The sequence below is a fragment of the Phasianus colchicus genome, chromosome Z, assembly GCF_987193195.1.
Source record: "Phasianus colchicus chromosome Z, bPhaCol1.hap1.1, whole genome shotgun sequence".
Lineage (NCBI taxonomy): Eukaryota > Metazoa > Chordata > Aves > Galliformes > Phasianidae > Phasianus > Phasianus colchicus.
Window position 1 is genome coordinate 54,768,196 of NC_143476.1, and position 22,386 is coordinate 54,790,581.

Genomic DNA, 22,386 nt, shown 5'->3' on the forward strand with positions numbered 1-22,386 from the left:
GAAGCTAAGTTCTCATTTCTTGCAAGCATATTAAAGTATATTTCATTCAACATAAAGAGACAATGAAAGCTACACTGCATTTGAAAGAAGGAAGATAAAGCTTCCCTTTATGTTTCTGTGGCTGCGTAGCAAACCCAGGTCATACAGCATTTACCCAGTGAACAATAACACCAGATGCTGCCATGGCACCTAAGTAATTCACACCAGGTTTTTTAGTTGATGTTGAAGTGGTCAAATCTAAAACAAGATGGACAAGGCTGTGCCTTAGGTGCAGCTCTGTTCTGCCTAAGACTGGCAGACATGCTTCAGGTGTAACTTTGATCAAGGATATCTCAGTGGCTTTTTAAAATACAACAACAACAACAAAGCACTAAACAACACACTCCTTTTTTTCTCTTTCTCTCCCCTTCTTTTATTTATTTATTCTTTTCCAAATGTCTGGAAGAGTTAATTTTGCTGATCACAGAACCTCCAAACTCCATTTGGCATGTGGTGATAGCACAACAAAAGTTGTCCAGAAGGCAATTAGCAGACTGTGTTTCCAGACTGTTCCACCTAAGACTTTGGAGCTCTGTAAACTTTTTCCAATATCTACAGAATGCCAAAATGTAAGTGGCATTTTAGTCAGAACAAACTTTCAGCAAATCACAGGAAACATGCAAAACTAAGCTGAAAGAAGGTTTTCTTTTAAAATGTTTGTCTTTAATCAGCATCTGACTTAAGCTTAAAGAAACAGCTGAACTAATTCCTCGTCAGCTGAAGACAATCTACATCTGTTGTGCCATAACTCAGTGTAACTGTTTTCCTGTCAGGACTCCAGCCCAGCCAAGTAACTAAGCACCCAAATCCCTGCAGAGGCTTTGCAACTTCCACAACCAGTCTGCAGCAATAACAACAGCCTAACCATCCTTTCCTATGCAAAGTCTCACAAACTCCTTAGGTGGTAACTTGCTATATATGACTTCCATGGAGGGTCACACATTAAAGAAACTACCCCTCTTTTGCATGGCATTGTATTTTAATAAAAGGGGCCTGTAGCTGAGCTAAGCACAAACTATAGGTATATTGCTTAATTTTTTTCACAAGAAATATCCCACAGGCTATAAAAGAAATGAAGGTCCAGATTGCATTTTTACTCAGATTTTTATATCTGCAGATTAAGTCCTGATTCAAACTATTTAGGAGAAGTCTTGGACTTTTTGAAGAACTTTTGGTTAGAGGCTTTTACAAATGTGAAAATGATCACAGAATATAATCATATTTAGAAGAAAAGTGGTGGACATACTTGTTAACGATCTTCCATCACAACGATCACTAATTGGATTTGCTCACAGAATCACAGAATGGCCCAATAAGGAAGGGACCTCAAGGATCATGAATCTTCAACCCCCTGCCAAATGCAGGGCCACCAACCTCCCCATTTAATACTAGACCAGGCTGCCCAGGGCCCCTTCCAGTCTGGCCTTGAACATCCCTAGGGATGAGGCATCCACAACCTCTCTGGGCAGCCTGTTCCAGCACCTCACCACTCTCTCTGTAAAGAACTGCCCCCTGACATCCAACCTAAATCTTCCCTCCCTCATTTTCTCTTGGCCTGCTGTTTATCTACCCTTTCAAAGAGTTGACTCCCCTCCTGTTTGTTAGGCTCCCTTTAGGTACTGAAAGACTGCAATGAGGTCACCCTGAAGCCTTCTCCTCTCCAGGCTGAACAAGCCCAGCTCACTCAGCCTGTCATCGTAGGGGAGGTGCTCCAGCCCCTGATCATCTTTGTGGCTCTTCCCTGGACTCTCTCCAGCAGCTCTCTGTCTGCTCAGCTGACAGTATTTGATATAATATTGATGGGAAGGATTTATTTTTCCTTTTGCTTTATTTCCTTGCTATCCCTAATGTGTACAGAGATGTAGCAACTCCCACTTTGATTTAAAGTAAAAAATACTCATCTTGGCAGAATAAATTCAACACCACTGTTGGCAGGTGTTCCTCTTAATAAGGAAAGTCTAACTGCTTTACCTTCACTCTAGTTCCTTCTCCAAAATAGCGAAAGGAGGGTCTTTAAATCTGTGGGAAATAAGTGAGTTGAATACTAGTTCAGTATAATATGATTCAACGTTTTTACACTCTATCTGGCCTGTGGAGAGGGAACACAACCACTGCATATTCACATGTACAGCTTATGGCTTTTCTGAGTGAAGGGAGGAAGGCATGCCAAATAGAGGTCAGCAGCAAAATTCCTACATATGAGCACCTAGTGGAAGGGAAAAAAACAACCCCCTTTTCCAATATCTTTGAGCTCTCTTTGGTCTCTCACTTTCTGCAGAACAGGACTGTTAAGGTCCTATTTTCAAATACCAGTAATGTTAAAAGGTGGTACATGATCATGTTGCCACTCTAGTATTTTCCAGCTTTCTTTAAATAATGATGATACTGATGGTCCACCAAAATTATTGTGCTGAAAGAGAGGATAATTATTTACTTAAACTAGAACAGTGAAAATTCTTGAAAGCTGTTATATTCTTAGAACAAAATAAATAAACACATTATGCAAAAGGCACACATATGTTGCCTTTGCTTTTAACATAAATTGTGTCCATGTCCATCTGAATCAGTTTTCACATATTTAGAAAAAAAATGTGATTCTGCTAGTATGCCTGTTGTTTCGTTGTTGTTTTTTTTTCTTTAAAAATATTGTTACTGCAGATTCCTGGTGCCAAATAAATAATAACCTATTAAGAAGCCATTGTTAATAATGAAGAGCTTCACAAGCACATGCCTAGGCTTTTACACATCATATCAATATCCAGCTGGGAAATGAAAATTTAATTCCAGAAGTCACCTTGTATTTATATCATTGCAATAACTCTTTTCAGATGCTGGTTTGAAGCAGTAAATTTGTTCATAGCTGCTGGTACATGATCAAATGCCCTGCCCACATGAGACAATCTGTTCATCTGCCACAAGCTCACTTGGCCAGCTCAAATACTTTAAAGCCTTCTGACACAGGAATTTTGTGCAGGCAGGCTCTTTGCCTGAAGTCAAATTGTTTATCTGCATCACTCTAGCCTTATGATGGAACAGATATTGTCTTGAAGCTAGTAGGAAAACAGAACGATCTCTGCTTTGGCTAATTTGAAACACAGTTGTGTTCACATTTGATTTGAATCAAACTTGTACTGATCCAGTAGGGAAAAGATACAGTAGTGTTAATTGTGGAAACAGCCCCAGCCCTGCCTGCTCATATTTTTGAACTATCTTCTATGATATATATGTGTAAATATATTTCTGTTTTCATAAATAGGTTCCATTTTAGAACAGAAAACCAACAGCTAATGAATTTGAGCTACAGGTATTTTACTGAATGCCAACATACCAATCCCATAATTCCATCAAAAATGGAACAAGGTAAAACTTCAATTGAAGCATTAAAATATGGCACAGGCAGGCTACAGCTTAGAAGAAATGTAGTTGACATCTTTACAGTCATTTCCAAGACCAACTGCCAAAAGTCTTGAGCTGCTATTGGCTAAGAACTGATAGAAATCACCTGGAGCCTCTTGGCTGAACAGAGCAAGGACATATTATTGAATCTCATACTTCGGGCAATAGTCCAATCACATCCAGGGATTAAAAGATACTCTTCAATCACAGCCAGACAACACAACAAAGTTTTAAGTTTCCACAGTGTTTTTCTTGAGATCAATACACAAGGCAATACTCCTTATGTTTACATTTACTTCTGATTTCTCCAAGCTCATTACTTACAGCTCTGGATCTCTAAGAAAACACAGATGGTGTAGTTCTGGGTTCTGTGTTTTCACTGAACATCTCGCTTTCTATGTTACTGTGTTTACTGACAGGCAGTGTTCCCAGGAGCACTGGAGAAGTGTCACCACAGACAAACTCCTTCAGTACTGGTCTTCAACCATCACTTTACTACTGAGTTAACACAGCAATAACCTGTATAAACCTCTTCCTCTTGTTGAGAAAGATGAGAATGTAGCATTAAGCACAAATGTCTCATTGTTGGTTTTTTTTTTTTGTGGTGGGAGACTGTTTCACATACCTCCAATCTTGGCATTAAAGGCGATTCCCACTGTGCAGTGTGAGTTGTTTGCAGTGGCTGCCACTTCTCCAGCACAACGGGTTCCATGCCTAGAGTCAGACAAACATTTTTTCAAGTAAGCACAGACCGTTGGAATTTACAGGCATCGGCTTTGCTCATCCTCAGGTGCTAAAGGCACAACTATCCACAATGTCCTGCACTATTTAGAACCCCACAGTAATTTATACCCACATTGCAATATTCCTTTGAACATATTTTAACATCATTATCAATGTTAACTTAACCTGTTCATGGCGGGCTTCCTAGCTACTGGAAACACATGTAACAAAGGCATACAAAGATGATACATGATCCCACCAACAGAAAGAAGACTTGGGCATCAATTCTTGATTTTGAAGCAGTTCCTAGGTTATGCACAGAATTGCTGTACTGCATTCTCCCATAATATCCTCATGTTGCTAGCATACACATCTCCATTCAGTGAGTACCCTAGGCAGCCACAAGACATGCCACATTTCCCATGAAGACGAGACTGTGCCAATGCTTGTGCTCCTGTTTACAGGCATGCCTACAACTGGCTGCAGGCCAGGTGTAATCAAAGCTGCTGTAAAGGCATGTTATAGTCATGTCTTGGGCTAACCCTATGAACCTGCTGCCTTTGCAGGAGCAGAAAAAACAGCTGGAGTACAGCTTCTCATCAGCATTATGCCCTGTGCCTAGGATTTGGGCTGCAAACGTATTATCTCAAGAAGCAGCTGAAAGAGAACGCAAAACCTCCAGTAGTTGCTTAAACTGTGTGCAGTACAAGGCCAGAAAAGGATGCCTCACCTAGCCCTGAGCCATGCCCTTTACAGCTGTAATCCATATCATCACTATGCTAGGAAAGCTGACCCTGGTTCCTGTGATTTTTGTCTGCAATACAAGCTTCCCACGGTGATTTCCATCAGTAAATTTTGCCCCTCATCCATGTGCAGCTAGGCAGCTCCACTGCAGAAATGTGACATAACTAACAAGGAGCAGACAGGGAAATTCAGATTTTTGCTGTAGAGAGGTGCTATGGAGTTTCAATCCAGAAAGGGAAAGAGATCCGAAGTTGATGAGATAAAGATGGAAAGATAATATAGGGCTTGGGTAGCCACAAAGAAAGAACTTAAAAATTGAAGGCTAAAAGTAGATAACAACATGGCAAGCATTTTAGGTGAGGTCAGCTGTGTACACAAGCAGTCTTTCACTGCTGATGGGTGACAGACTGCTTACATAGACATCTGGAGAACACGGGTATTTTTGAACTAAGGTTAACACCCACATTGCAGACAAGAATCACAGTTGCTTTCTCTTGGTACAACTTGTTTTGGATAGAATCACTCCTTATTTCCATATTATTAGTGTAATTTTTTCCCCTTAACATTCTGAGACACGTTGATGAGAAATGCTACAACAACATGTAATGTAAAACATGAACAACAACATGACTAGGAAAATAAGAGGAAAAAAAACAAGGAATAAAAGTGATTGGAGTTAACCTGTTAGAATTATGAATGAGACGATTAAATTTATCAGGTAAGTTAGAAATATATTCTCTGAAAAAGTGTAATCTTTACTAACAAAACCAAAGTGATAATACGGATGCTGATGAATTCTAAAACTGGATTAAGGTTTCACAGTTATATATATAGCTTCTTGAATCACTTCCTATTATCTGTTCACAGTTCATCATTTAATTGCCAAACTTGATCAGAGACTTTTTCAAGACTTAATTTTATTTTTCATCTGAAGCTGAATTTTCAAGCCAAATTTTCTTAATTTGGAGAAAACCAGTCTAGTTGAAATCGATGCAGCAATATCCTTTATGGAATTACTTTCCAGAGCCTGGAGAGTATCATTCAGAAATCACAAAGCATAGACTACTGTGGCCTATAAAACTACACATAACACCCCAGTGCATGAATTTCACTAATAAACCACTTCTTGCATGGTGAAATATATATGGATGCGGTGCAGCTTCCCAGAGGGAGACTGTGTTGGTGAGAAACCAAGCCTTCCTGGGTACACAACTTAAAAAGAGCATGAGATGAACGTGAACAAAGTTTTTTCAGCAGAGAAAGGGAACAGATAAAATCCACATCTGGAAGATTAAGTCTGCCTGAAGAAGAATGGAAGAAACTTCTGCAGTTTCTCTGGAGTTCACAGCACCTAAGCACCATCAAAAGGTTAGGGTTCCACCAAACAGACCCCAGGATCAATGTTATGTTTATACATGGCAAACAGACGACGTGTAGTGAGGGGCTGCATGGGATTAAATGCAACCTGAAGCTGTACCCCAACTTCTATCTGAAATGGAAGTAGCTGCATGCCAGAGGTACTTCTAGTATCAGTAAGAAACAGCCAAAAGTGACATGGAGGTATGATAACAAATACTCACTGAATTAAAGAACAGTATGAAATTTCATGTGAATTTCAGATAAGATTAAAAAAAAAAAAAAAAGCCTATTCTAGAGAGAATTAGGTCTTTGGACAGTTTTGTGATATGCAAGTTAAATTAACTTTGTTGAATATTTCACTAATCTTCCTGCATTGGAAAATCCTTTTTATCATCTTTAGTGCAGTAATGTTATAAATTTATTTTGTTAGCAGATTTTTATGTTAGACTGTTGCTTTTCTGCCAAGATTATTGCTAATTGCATTCCACATTTATATGGGAAATGACAAAATTAAAAGTTGTTTTATTCATTTCAAGGTCATATGTATAAAACTGCACATCTCACAATCAGCTTCTCACTGTGAGAATTAATCATACATGCAACTCAATTTGTTTTAATATGTTATCTTTTATGGGTCCTTTAAGTAATATTTCAATTACATTGTGAAAGGAAAGACTCTGTAAAATCTTGCACGTAAAACATAATGTTCTCTCTACACTGCTTTTCATTTTCTCTGTCCTAGATCTTTCTTGAGATCTACAGTTTCAAAGAGACTCTGAATCCTGCAAGTGAAATTAGAAATGCCTCCTCATTAATCACTACTGTGATTACTAACTATTTAAACAAATATGATGAAACTGATGCTTGAGATTGATTAGGTTTGCTTTCGGGCCATAAGAACTACCCTGAAGAATGAAATCCTCAAAATTCCAAATTACAGTTCATGGAGACATACCATGGAGACATATTGTAAGACTTAATACTAACACAAGGTAAAACACGTAAGGTGCTTTCAAACTAACATTTTTTGTGAATGAATATATTTCAAAACACAACAATCTCCTATATTGGTAGGATGCTTGCATCACACCAACTTGTTTAAAAAAGATGGTGCAGTCCTAGAATAAAACATGACTGCCTTTCTACAAAGGCTTATCTTGATAAACTTCAAGGGTCAATGCTTCATTCCACTGTATCCCTTGCCAGCATATACTGGTGGGAAATAAGCTCCCAGGCTACTAAATTGCACTTTGAGGAAACACTCAGGTAAAGGGTTTAGCACTTGTCCTTCATGTTCACGTAAGTGTGATGCAGTATTACAGAACAGAAAAATGAAAGGATGTTTGGCTATGAGACATTATGCCCATCTACAAATGGGTCCTCTACCTGATGTCTGAAAGAAAAGGAATGGAAAAAAGAAAAGCTTTCTTTTGTTACGATTCATAAGGAAAGACACACACAAAAAACTGCCATTCAAAATGATATTCAAAAATTTGGGCTTGAGATGCTACCAGGTAAAAGAAAGATGTCACATCCGTTATCTTCAAAATAGTTGTATTTAGACACTTACAAAATTGGCTAACAATTTCTACCATAAAATTTATTTCTCATATGATTCTGATTATGTTCAACTTCTGCAGCTAATTTTTCCATTCGGACAACTATGCAAACCTTTTTCAGAAATGTATTTATTTTCATTTTTGTCTATGTGATAGACAGAACACACACACACACACACAAAAAGAAGAAAAGAAAATGAACTGTATAAAGTTCATCAGTCTGTCACTAATAACAAGCCAGTAAGTGTCAAAGACCTACATTAGAAGACCTTAGTAAAGATGAATTCTCTGTCTTATGATGCCTCTGCTATTAGAGGGATAAATTCAAACAAACTGTCAAAGAAATATGCCTCTGTGTGAGTAGATGTATGCCACCTTTTGTGTGCATGAAAAGTGCTTGAGTACCTGGACACTAAAGGATCTTTTGATGGCTTCCTGAGAATAAGATAAGAGAAATGTAAGAGCCGCGCTATTCTGTTATACAACGTGCCTTTTTTCAGTAACAGAATTTAGTAGATTTTCTCTAGAACAGGAACAGGTCAATATTTCAGGCAAGGGATAGAAACGTGCATGTTCCATGTTTAACTATAACTCTCCATCCCAGCAACATATAATTTAAACATATGACATCTATCTTTCAGTGATCAGTTTTGATTTGACTTTCAGAAGAGGAAGAAGGTATAAGGAACCAGGTAAGATAAAAGTTAATTGCTTCAGAGCTTGCCTCTGAACATTCAGAACAAGAAAATGTTCAGTTAAGGAAGAAAGCTGCCAGTATTTTTAAAATCCCCTTCCACATAAATTGGCTCTGCATTTCAGAGTCTCCATCTCTGACAACTATTCACTGAACCCGGCAAACACTCTGAACACGCATTTCTTTGCAGTATTTTATTCTTTGGAACTCACCAAGTATTTCGGAACACAAAAAGCTCAGGAGACTGGAGGATTTAAAGCCCTACAGCTTTTCATGACACTAACATTACAGTCCAACCCACTTCAACGTGTCACCACGAAGTCTTTTCAGACTAGGAACTTAAGGAAAAAGAGTTTCAGAGTATTTCAATGCAAGCCTGTCACAAATGTCTCTGGTCATACCAGTGATTTACTGAGGTTTTCTTAGAGATACTCAGCACAGAAATGAGCTTGTGTAAAGAAAAAAAGAAAACAGAGGCTTGTTTGTTTGTTTTCATCAGGGGAAATACTGACAGAAAACTTCACATCCTTTGCAAATTCTGTGCTGCACGTATTGTGAGTGGATATCAAATAACTATAAAAAGATAGAACAGATAGTCTAAAAGTTCACATCAAGTTACATTCATTTTAATAGGCTATGCTTGAACGGCTGCTGCTTCCTCAACAAAACCACATAATAAACACATTAGGCCATGCATAAAAACAATGCATTGATATAAGGGGAAAGAAAAAAAAAGAAAAGTGTTTATTATAAATTACAGTAGAATCCCAGTGTAATGTGAACTAATCTGGATTTCCATGAACCACTAACTGGTCAGTTACCTTCTGTTCTGCCTAACAAAATTACAAACTTTACACTGAATATATTTTACTGAAAAATTACAGATTGAAATGAACTTTATAGGTTCTGCTTTATCCAAATCCAAAATATTGATCAGCAAAGTTCTGATTCTGTTGCCACAGAGACATACTGCTGCCGTTAGTCAGGGGACAAACCTGAAAAGCTAGTTTACACATGGTAACATGGGCTGAAAATTGTAACTACCACTGCGTGTCAGTATGAACTACATAACTGCCACCACTGTTTCCATTATCCAAGTATGGTTGACTTCTATCATTCTGAAATCCAAACATCTAGAGTTACATTTGCATCACTGACAAGTGAATAACAAATGTTAAACAGTATTTCAAACCTCTGTGCGGAAGAAGAGTAGAATTTTATTCCACACAGCTATTGTTCTGTGGAAGAAAATAAATCAGTTGCCAGTTATTTTTTGAAAAACTCTTCCTCACCTGAAGTTTGAAGTGTTCTCAAATATCTCTCTTACACTGGAATATATTTGTAAGTAGGTAACTGTGATATCTGAGGCACTGCAGTGTAATAACTGCTGAGGAAAATATGTACTTTAACAGTAATCGTCAGAAATGCATTTTGTCAGAAATGAATTTTACTGCATTCTTGAATAATGTCTTATGTAATGCAGAAAGAATTACATCTTAGATCTGTTCACATATAAGTGGTCTTTAATCTGGAAGATGAAAAATATTTTCTAAACCGGCCCTATGTTAGGAAGTTGTTCTTGCAATGTCTGAAAACTGGCATTTAAAGGAATTCACAGAAGTTGAAAGTATAGGCAAAAGAAAAAATCTGTTGCCTTTAAAACACAATCTGCTACTACTGAAAAATAATAAGAATAAAGCTATTTCATGAAGGGGAGATATCTGGAAATTAACAGTGGAGAAAGAAATGACAGAGTAAATATGAAAAACAAGTTACACAAATCTTCAATGTGAGATATCAGGAGAAATGCCAAAGACTTGGGTGTTACATAGCACAGACAGGATCCTGTTTGTGAGCATCAAGTAGTGTTGTAATGTGGTTACAGCACAGGACTGGAAGCTGGCTTGAGTCAGGTTCCCCAAGGCTAATAACTTTTTGCATGATTATGGGAAGTTACTTAAAGAATAACTTGAAAACAACTCATCTGTTCCTCACAAAAAATATCAACAATGACAGCATTAAAACAACCACATGGAACACTTCACATCCCAGACATTTTAAATTTAACAGTATGGGTAACAGTGATCCTGCCCTGCCATTCCTTATAAATTCATTTTCTATTAGTAGCAAGCAGCTAATTTGTCACAAGTATGAAATTCTGTTGCAAACACAGCAAAGGAATGTGGTCCCACAAAATTACCATTCTGCAGTTTGTTTATGTGAGTGTGTAAATTAATTGCAATGTTTAAAACAAATTGGCCTTTTCCTGTATTTTCTACCAAGAGAAAACAAACAATGAATAATAGGACTGAGGGAACTATTGTAGCATGACATGGAATGAGAAATAGGCAAACAAAATCAGCAACTAATCTATTTAGCCATGTATGTAGTTTTATGTATTCTATATAAATTAAAACACACACACACACACATTTACAGATGATATTCTAACCCAGGGTTAAAATTTTAATTCAAGTAGCTTTCTGCAGGGAAAAAGGTGTTGGTGGACAGAAATAAAATAGCTCAAAAGACACCAAACAGCAAAATAGGTGAGTTTTGGTTTTTTTTTTGTTTGTTTTTTGTTTTTTTTAAACAGCCTCTCATATTCCTTCTAAAGTCAGCAAAACCAATTATTTTTCATTAAACCAAATCACAAGTATAAACAGCACACTACGCTCTGGAATTAAACCTCTTTAGCACAGCACTGCGGCCAAGCAAGCTATCTTAGAAGAAGCTTGCGATATATATATATATATATATATATCTAATCAAAAGGACAATTATGTTTGCTTTTGAACAAGAAAAATTATGAGGCAGTTTTGACTTCCAGGTGTTTCCCCTGACACATAAGCAAAATAATCCTTTTTTCACCTAATTCGAGTTGTTGAAGATGCTGTATGAGCGATGGAAAGTCAAAGAATGAGGAAGATGTTCCCCATGCAATTTTAGCAATCTTCTTAAGCATCTGAAGTTGGTTGAGCCCTCTTTGTGTCCAGCCCAAGGAACAGAGGGGCATATACATTTAGAAAGAGCTACGTCTATACTTCTCCCATCCTTAAATTGAGACATGATAGTTTCATCTGTTCACCCAAGACATACAGGGAAGAGGACAAATGAAAGCCCAAATTCAAATCTCATACATATGGAACCTGGTGAACAAAAATGGTATAGGAACAACTGTATTATAAATCTTAATGAAGAAAAAAGATGTGCAAAATCAGGCATTTTTTTTACAATAAGAATTCTTGTAATCACCTTGCAAAAATGGCCAATGTAGTTATTTTTTTAAACTTGGACTTACTGGTTCAATATAGTAATTAAACTGGCCCTCCCACGTCTGAAACAGGGTCAGGGAACAGAACAGATTATCAATTAAACCACAGAGCTTAAACTCTGCATCATCCCAATAATTTTGGCTTTTAGTAATGGTTAGGTAATATTCTCCTCTTGCATAAAGAAAGGAATCCTTAAGACTGGAAAAGATCTCCAAGATCACCTAGCCTAACTGTCCACCTCCACCAGTATTTTTTTACTAAACCATGTGCCTTAGTACAACATCTAAGCATTTTCTGAACACCCCCAGGGATGGTAACTCCAGCACCTCCCTGGGCAGCCCATTCCTGTGTCTTACCACCTTCTGAGGGAAGGAATTTTTCCTAAGCTACTCCCAGTATCATCTCCTTCTTGGTTCAGATACAATCCTGCTCACAGATATTAAAAATTGCCAGCAGATGACAACAGTAAATAATTTACATAGGATCATTCAGTGTTTCAGTTATCTCTGGTGGAAGACCACTTTCCCTCCACAACATTGAAACAGCTTGTTTCTTCTGGAAGAAGCAAGAAAACATGCAGGTCTGTGGCTGCCTCTTCATGCTTTCTATGTGAGGCTGAGCAGGGCTGGCACACACATTAGGTAACCTATGCAGGAGTAGCTGACAGCAACTTCTAGAGATACATCTCATTTTTCAGTTCCATTTCAGCATATGGATAATGCAAGCAACATATCAAATGAAATTGAAGATAATTTTGCTTTCTTGAAAAAGTGCTAATATCCAGCCACTACTAAAGTGCCTATTGTTTGCCACCAAATTACTTGCTTTAACATGACTACTCTGTTGAGAAATTGCACTTTGAACCTTCACTATCTCAACACAAGCATGCTGGATACATGCATGACTATGGAGGATTATTTGTCCCTTACTTCAGTTGTTACTACAGCCTTATGATTTGGAAACTTATGAAATGTGTTTGAAGTGCAAAGCATTGGACACGTTACACTTTCGTATCAGTGTGACTCTAATTCTGAGACAGAGCAGTTAGATGGTAGATATGGAAGTGCTAGAAAGCTGAAAGTGAGGATACAGGACAAACATGGAACACATGGTCTTCATGCCTCCTCTGTCTTACATCAAACTGCCTCTCAGAGAAGCACCTGTAAGATGATGAATCCCTGAGATTAGTTGTAGAGAACAATATCTAGGGAGCGAACAAACTGCCTACAGAAATAAGATAAATCCTGAAGAAGAAAGCTGCAGAGGAAATAAAATCTCTAACAGTTTGTATTCCCATTCCACAGACAATGCACCGTCCTCTAAAATAAAGCTTTATTCAAGTTAAAGCCCGTAAATGCTGGCTTAAGCCAAAGAAACGCTAACTGTGTATTTAAAGTAAACAGATAACTAGAAAATAACCTTGGCAAGTGCCTCACAGGCACTCTCTCTCTTTTCACTTTTTATCTCTATGCAAAAGACTTCAAGATCCATGCAAAAAAATTAACTTACAACATGATGATAACCTTGGAATTTTCAAAGCCAGCATAATACACAGGCATGTGATTGCAAATCCAAAAACCCCTAAATAATCAAGCAAACAAGGAAAATTGAAAACATCCATATCTCATCACAAAGTGACCAGAAAGAAATGTGTATCAACAGGAAACTTCAGAAAACCACTGGATACGTTTCTAGATGTTGCTATCGCTGCTTCATCAATACACATTTTACTAAAAAGCTGCACTGATTTAAGTGGAAAGATTTTAAATTAAACACGGTTAAACAAACTAGTAAAGTTTTTTGCTGCGAGATTCCTTTAGGATTTTAAAAGATGTATTAATTTCAAGAATCAAACAATTCAAATTAGCATAAATGTATTTAACAGATGAAATTTCTAAACAACTCCTTATTTTTATCATGCAACTACATAGCCAATGAGCAGAGTGTAAGGTTCTGTTAGTGTTTTTTTAGTTCAGAATCAATCCTAATTTGGGAATAAGGCCTCAGATTGCAAGGAAAGTTAGTGTAATTCCCAATATTACCTCAGACTAATTAGAAACTCTTGGTATGCCTTATGAATGCTTCCTATTAACCTAAACTGTAGTTTTATTTAGTAAGCTTCGTTAATGAACTGCTAATAATTTTTATGGTTAAATGGCTACATAAAGTTGACAACATATTTATAGTTTTCAATGGTTTTAAAATGCTTTAGAATAAGAACTGGAATACTGACACAACAACTATTTTTGGAAAATCCATTTGTATCATAGAATCATAGAATCACAGAATGGTTTGGGTTGGAGTTTGGTTTGCCAGTATGACGCTATAAGAAACACGTCTACTAGAAGAACCACAGCTTAATAATTATAATTTTCAGATTGAAATGTAAATTTGATATCATTTTCTTAACTTTCTCTAAGCAAAACACTGTACTGCATCTGTAAATAATGCAAAATTAAAAGCTGGGAATATCTCAGTCTTTCTGCATAACTTGGCAAACTGTGTAAAGCCAGTCAGAAGCAGGAACGTTTTGCTTCACCTCTGTACTGAGCAGAAATCCTCACTGTTATTTAAAAGAATTTACACTGCAACCAAATGATGCATAAAGAAACCTAGAACATACCATTTTGATCATTCTGTGGTAGTATACTGTTTTTTCATTGTTGCGATGTTCATTTTTCTTTCCTTAAATTATCTGCATTTCACAGAATTACATGTTCATGTGTGTATGTGCAAAGAAAGATATGGGAAAGAGATACTGAGGGACTTCTAAGGAAATTTTTGTGCTCATTATGAAGATTACTTTCTATTTCTAAAGGAGAATGTTCTGTTACTTTGTAGGTCTCTATTTTTAAAATCCTTTCTAGGTAGAACAATGCATATAGGGGTACAGGTAAAAATATCTTCTATTAAAACATTTGCAAATTGAGTTGACCCCAACAGGCAGCTAAGCCCTTCTTCTGGTTCCTTCCTTACTCCCCCACACTGGGATGCAGAAGAGAAACAGAAGGGCCAAAGCATGAAAACTTCTGAGTTGAAATAAAGATGGCTTAATAGAGAGGGAGAAAAAAGTGATAAAAAGGAAATTGCTCACCACATCCCACGTGTAGACAGATGTCCAGTCAGAGTCTGAGCAGCAGCTAGTTTGGAAAAATACTCCCTTTCCACCCATTTTACTGTTGAGCACAATATTACATGTCATGGACTAACCATCTGGTCATTTGGGGTCAGTGATCCTGACTCTGCCCTCTTTCAGCTCTTGCTCAAAGAGCAGTCATAAACAGGGAAAATGATGACACTGAACAGGCAGCGCTCAGCAACAACTGAAACACAGGTGAGTTATCAACAGCACTTCGGTCACAGATCTAAAGCACAATACAATATGGGCTGCTGTGGAGAAAATTAACTCTGTCCCACCCAGATCCTGTACAATCTGGTGTAACTATGAAAAACAAGACATAAATACGAGATAGCAAACATTGTCTCAGGACTACTACATTCCAAGACTGCCATGGCTAAAACAAAGTAACGCTAATGCCTGTTTATCACCTTATATTTGCAGCTGTGAGCCTTTTGTGCTATACATACATAATGCCCTTAGATATTTTACATTCTGTTCCACATTTTCTGCTTCACCAGATCTTGTATGATGATATGTTATCACAGAATCATAGAATCATAGAATTTGGGGTTAGAAGAGACCTTTAAGATCACCTAGTTTCATCCCTCCACTATAGCCAGAGGTACCTCCCTCTAGACCAGGTTGCTCAAAGCCCAACCCAGTCTGACCTTGAACGCCTCCAATGAGGGGGCATCCACAACCTCTGTGGGCAACCTGTTCCAGTGCCTCATCACCCTCACAGTAAAGAATTTCTTCTGGATCTAGTCTAAATCTACCCTCTCCCAGTTTAATGCCATTTCCCCTTGTCCTGTCCTTAGATGCCTTTATAAACAGTCCCTCTCCGGCTTTCCTGTAGGCCCTCTTCAAATGCTAGAAGGATGCCACAACGTCCCGCCAGAGCCTTCTCTTTTCTAGGCTGAAGAGTCCCAGTTCTCTCTGCCTGTTCTCATAGGAGGGGTGCTCCAGCTCTCTGATTATCTTTGAGGCCCTCCTCTGACCTGCTCCAACAACTTGTGTCCTTCTCGTGTTGAGGGCTCCAGAACTGGACACAATAGACCACAATGGCTCTCACAAGAGCAGACTAGAGGGACAGAATCACCTCCTTCAACAGCCATGTTACGAATCTGTGGATGCAACCCAGGATATGACTGGCCTTTCTGGGCTGCAAGTGCATATTGCTGGCTCATGCTGAATCTTTCATTAACCAACGCTCCTAAATCCTTCTCCTCAGGGCTGCTCTAAAGCCATTCACCAGCCTGTATCTGTGTTTGGGATTACTCTGACCCAGGTGCAGGACCTTGCCTTTGGCCTTGCTGAACTTCATGATGTTGGCATGGGCCCACCTCTCCAGCCTTCCAAGTTCCTCTGGATGGCATCCCTTCCCTCTAGAGTGTCAATTGCATCATTCAGCTTGGTGTCATCTGATAACTTGTTGAGGGTGCACTTTATCCCACTATAATCAGCCACTGTATCAGTCACTATTTAATCTAATTCATTATTTTCATTCTTCTGAGATCTCATCTGGAGTATTTTGTTCAGCTGTGAGGCCTGCAGCACAAGGACCCAGACATATTCAAATGAGTTCAGGACCACAAAGATGCTCAGAGGGCTGAGGACCTCTTCTGTGACAACATAGCCTAGAGAAGAAAAGATTCTGAGGAGATCTCATTGCAGCCTTCCAGTACTTACATAATATTAAAATATAATAAATAAAAAATAGGACTATAGGAATGCTGGAAAGGAACTGTATTTCTGGAGTGGAAAGGGGTAATTACTTTAAACTGAAAGTGGCTATGTTTAGGTTAGAAATTAGGAAGAAATCTTTCACTCAGGGGGTGGTGAGGCACTACAACATGTTGCCCAGAGAAGCTGGATACCCCATCCCTGGAGGTTTTCAAGGCAACATTGTATGGAACAAACTAATTTAGTGGATGGCAATCTTCTTCGTGGCAGGGAGGTTGGAACTAAGTGGCCTTTAAGATTCCTTCCAACTCAAAATATTCTGTGATTCTACTATTCTATGGCTCAAACTGACAGATACATAGCAAGCTGTATATCTATCAAGTGCTCAATATATCTCCTTTTACCTAAAATCCTCCACAGTAAGCCCTATCATTTCTGTGTAATGAGAAATGAAATGGAAAAATTACAAGCTTCTAAAAATATGTAGCAGCTGAAATCTTTCTACTGAAAGCATATATAAGCAGAAATAAAGCATATCATATAGATATAAGAAAGCAGATCTAGACTTTCCTGTCTAGATGTGCTTCGCAGCAAAAGCAGTCCACTGGACCAAACAGAAACAGGGACAACACTTTTGGTGGAAAAGGTGTATCTGTTGCTTCATACAAGGATGACACTGACAGCTGTAATGATTCTTGGGTTGTGTTTTCACAGAGGAGTGGCAATACAGAGGTACGTAGGCAGACCACGGATAGCTTTTACCCATTATCTATTCTGCATACTCCACTTGTAGGAGCGTATGATTGCTTTTGCAGTGTGGCAACACTTTGAAGAAAGAAATATTTTATAACTCTGAATCTTCACCAAGTTCTAGTTTAAAAAAATATTACCTACCTGTTCTGAATTCTGACTACAATTTCAATTAGATATGCACAGTGCTTAATCCTAAATTCCATTCAGAGTGAAACAGAAGTAACTATTCTGTAAGGACACTTTTCTGAGAGTACAAGAGCTTTTTGCCCCCCAGCAAGGAAAACAGGCAGAGGAGACAGAAAACCTGAATGGCTGTCCAAGGACCTGCTGGTCAAACTGGCAGATAAGAAGGACATGTACAAGCAGTGGAGGCACATGTGGCCTGGGAAGAATAGAGGAATACTGTCCGGACACAGGGAGATGCAATTCAGAAAATCAAGGTGCAGATGGAACTGCATTTGGTGAGGAATGTGTAAAATAACAAGAAAGGATTCTACAGTTATACAGGTCAAAAGAGAAAGGCCAGAGAGACCACACTCCCTCTGATAAAACAGAAGGGAAAATTGCCTACAACAGACATAGAGAAGGCTAAAGTACTACATAAGTTCTTTGCTTCAGTCTTCACTGGCACCCAGGTTTCCTGTGTCTCTCACATTGCTGAACCTCTCATCCCTGAACCTCTAGGCGAGGGCTGGAGTGAAGGAGCAAAATCCTTCCCATTGTAAGAGAAGAGCAAGTCTGAGCCTGCCCAATGAGACTGAATGTGTACAAGTCTATGGGGCCCAGTGACATAAATCCCAGGGCCTTGAAGGAACTGACTGATGTTGCTGAGCCACTCTCCACTCTCCATAGAGTGTTAAGAAGCCTAATGCAGGGAAATAAGTCTGTGCTAGAAGGAGAAGTAAGATGTGCCTTCTTATTATTTACTGTTGGGTACTCTTTGGTCTCATCCATCAGACTTGTTCTCCCCCATGTTTGAGAAATAAATAGGTCAGAGCCTCTAAATCAGTTTGCTAAAATCAGGAATTTGATGATTCTTTAGGACTCTATAGCAAAACAGTTCATTTTCAAAGCAGGTTAAAATTCTGTAGTATGTAACACAGCAGCACAATCTACATTTATGATGGATACTCATTTCTTCACTTCATCTGAAATTCTCTACCTTGATTGCTTTCCTTCAGGAAAAAAAACAGTAACTTGTCTTCAGGAGAAAAATCTCATTTTGCTTTAAGTGTCAAATGAAGTAATTTGACTGTGTATCTTTAAGATAAATTACAAAATCACACAAATGTAAAACAAGGCTTGAAATAAAAAACCCGCCTACAGCAATAAATCTACACAGATGCATATTTTTTCATTTGCAAAAAAAAAAAAAAAAAAAAAAAAAAAGCTATACCTGAAAGTTTTATCCTGAAAATGTCTTAGAAAAACATCTATTAAATTCATTAGAACATTTACTTACAGCATAACTTTGCACAGCTTGCCTGTTAAAAACATGTTTTATAGAAAAAAAGCTTGAGTTAAAAGGCTTTTGACACTGGATTCACAATTGCTTTATGAAACTTGTAATTAGAGGTTTGCCTTCATTGCCACAAGTATTAAAGGGGGAATCAATCCTATACTTCGTACACGCTGGCTGAGAAGTCTCAGTGAACCACATTTTGCACTGCATCTGACTGAGTTGACTACTCTGAACACAGCTGGCAAAACCAATTACCACAAACAAAACACAGATTAACTCATCTACTTTCTCTAATACCTATGATGTGAAAAAGGAATAACATAGAGAAATGTGGTTTTGCTCTCAAATTCTGCTTGGCTGTAGACCTATATGTATAAATGTATGGAATCTGAAACTAGTCCACCATTGTAGCAAATCAAAATTTCGATACAGTGGTAATAGATTCTCTACTCCTAAGTTCAAAACCTCAAAATAAAGATTCATACTTAGAGGAAAAAATGACTCCAAGAAAAAGACATTCTGAAGAAAAAAAAAAAGAAAAAAAGAAAAAATACAACAAAATACACAACCAAACCACTTCCATTTCTAACTTCAGAAAAGTGAACATCAAAAATATAATAACTATGCAAGCTTATGTCCCTTCTGTTGTTGATTTTGAGGGGAAAGGGAAGATCTGACTCATTGTTATCAATTATTTACATAAAAGAACTAGAAGCAATTGCATAATGTTTCAGAATGTCATTTACTTGTGAGCTCATTGTCTGGTACTTCAATAATCAGAAACAGGAAAAAGTCTTTCCTGTAGCGTTGTGGTTGTACATTTGAGATTTTGAGAGCCTTATAAAATTGGAGAAGGAAAAGCACTGCTCATCAAACACCAGTAACATAGTGAAAAAATCACTCAACAAATTATACCAAGGTTTTGAGAAAGGACTACAGTTTTCTTCTGTGAGCAACTGGAATTCCAACTGAAATTTGTTTTTCACTCTGATTCAGTTTCAATGATTACTCCAAGTAATGTCTTTCCTTTGGCTCTCAGAAAATTCTAACTCAAATCATTTCAGCACTTCACAAGGGATTATGTAATGCAGTGTGATAATGAGTAGATTAGACAACTTTACTAAAAAAGGCAATTTTTGGCAGTTTGACAAATCTATATTAGGGTAATTTCTACTTTTTAAGTTGGAACCTGGATAAAAAGGCTACTGAACTGCAGTCTAATGATTTAGTCATTATCTAGTTGAAATGAAATGTTCTTTGAAATGACTAACCATAGAGACCAGCAATGAAGGTACTTGCTGTGCGTGAATGGATCAAACTAATAAGGGCTGCTTCCTCTCTATCACAGCTAAAAGTCATCAGCTACTAGTGATTGTTGTGTCTACCTTACTACTTTTCAGAATCCTTGATGAACATGTTTTATATTGGAGCAAGAAAGTACAAGAACATCAACACTTTGCTTTCTGTCCTGATGTTACCTGCGGATGTCACCTCTTTCCGTAGGTTCAATGCCTATTTCAGATTAAAATGAAAACATAATTAAGTGCATTAAGTGGCGATGATTCTTTTCCCATGTTCTTAAAATATTTTTCTTTCAAGGAATGCAATTTTTCCCCTCCAGAAAGGCTACAGACATACATCTAGTCCTTATTTGAGTGAAACAACAGATGGATGAGGATACCACCGGGATGTGGCCATGTAAAGGACAGGCATGTTCACTGAGTAACAGTGTATATGGACTCCAAAGAACAGTTAAAATCGGAAGGAAGAAAAATAATCTCCAAACTAATCTGTAGTTAAGCTACTTCAGCAAAGCACAATTCTGCAAGCTGAGCTTTAAGACAATATTTACCTTCCTAATTCTCATAGTTACTATACTGGGACCATTAGCAACACTAATCTAAGCAACAGTAGTACCTAATATTTCATCATCTACACACTGCATCATGCTCTAAGCACTTGGTTGGCTGATTAGATCATAACTGACTTTGAAGCTAGCTGACAAATCACAGCAACTGCTCCTTGTGAAATATGTCAGAGCTCACTATAAGCTGACAGATCTCGAACCCTACTTCATTATTCATATCTGCTAAAACTGCAGTGCAATAAGATATTGGTCATAAGGGCATCAAGTTCAGAATAGAACCAAAATACAACAAAGCAGAATTGCAGTCTCTGACTGTAGGTTCTATACCATCAGCCTCTGTGTTATTTCGTTGTTTGGTTTAGACCAGATATGTTCAGCCTGCTGCCCACAGGTTGCATGTGGTCCTAGACAGCTAGTAATTGCCCCTATCCCTGCCCTACACCGTCATGGTGGTGGCTCTTCCCCATCAAGAAGCCTGCCTTGGACCCAGGCACGTGCTCATCACTCAGCAATAACCAAAACATTGGCCAAAGACAATTTCTCTTCATTCATGTGGCCCAAGGAAGCCAAAATGTTGGACAGCCATAGTTTAGAATTGGTTTTCAGAAGTGAATACTTCACCAATTCTTAAAGAATAGAATCTAACATCTACAGTTTCCTGATAGCCCTCACTAAAATCCTGCACACAGAGGGGCATGCACTGATTTTTAATTTGTTGATGACAACAGGACCTGAAGAAACAGCATGGAGCTGAATCAGTGGAGGGTCAGGATGGGGCTTAGGAAAAGGTTCTTCACCAAGAGCACAGATGGGCCATGGAACCCAAGTGATCATGGTGCCAAACCTTCTGGAGCTCAAGAAGCTTTCGGACAATACCCTCAGACATATGATTTGAATTTTGGATGGCCCTGTGTGGAGACAGGAGTTGGGCTCAATGATTCTTGTTGTTCCCTAAAACACTCATTGTAAGCACACAGTCTATTGGTCTGAACTACATATATCAGTAAGTTAATTCTTACTTTAGAACACCTCCTTATTAAGGAAATTTATCTGTTTTAAGAGATGATTTGCTAGCACTGGATAGATGGCACTGCAAGATTGCACCATTACTGAATCCTTCAGCTTTTCAGCCTCTACGTCTGGAGAAAGTCAAGAATTACATTACAAATCAAGAACAGACACCAAGAATACAGATGCCCTCTGAAAAATACTCTATCTTAAAAGTTGATACCTTGCTCCAAGTTACCTCCATAGCTCTCTCCACAGCTTAATCATTAGCTTACCAAGGCCCTCCGTGTAGATGCGAACTTTGTGATCCACAGCTCAGTGCAGCTGGAAAATCTTGAGCAGGTACAGCAGAAAAGAAGTGACTAGTTTACAACTTCAGTGAATCCCTTTTTTTGTTTTGTTTTCATGACTAGCCATCTGACAGCAACCTTGTTTTTTCACACAAACGATACAGCACTAGATGGTGTAGCAGTGCTTCTCAGTACAGCTTATCTTCCTCTAAGTTCTGTCTTCAACATATGACACAGTCGATGGCAAAACAATAGCAACAGCTGCATACTGCTAATCAAGCCAGGAATGTGCTCTTGCAGTCCAAACAGCCAACTGTATACTGGGCTGCATCAAAAGTGTACAGCAGTTTAAAGAAAGTGAATCTGCCCCCCTACTCTGTGCTGCTGAGGACTCATCAGGAGTACTGTGTCCA

The 22,386-nt window shown here is 38.2% G+C and overlaps 1 protein-coding gene across 2 annotated transcripts in view; it reads right to left on the minus strand.

Annotated features, from left to right (window-relative positions):
• Nucleotides 1-22,386, minus strand: part of PCSK5 (proprotein convertase subtilisin/kexin type 5) — a 263,646-nt gene that overhangs the window by 158,803 nt on the left and 82,457 nt on the right. For both annotated transcript variants that reach the window (XM_090130933.1, XM_090130932.1), the window contains exon 6: nucleotides 4,061-4,149. In XM_090130933.1, coding sequence (XP_089987059.1) covers nucleotides 4,061-4,149 — 89 coding nt within the window. The remainder of the gene's footprint in view (nucleotides 1-4,060; nucleotides 4,150-22,386) is intronic.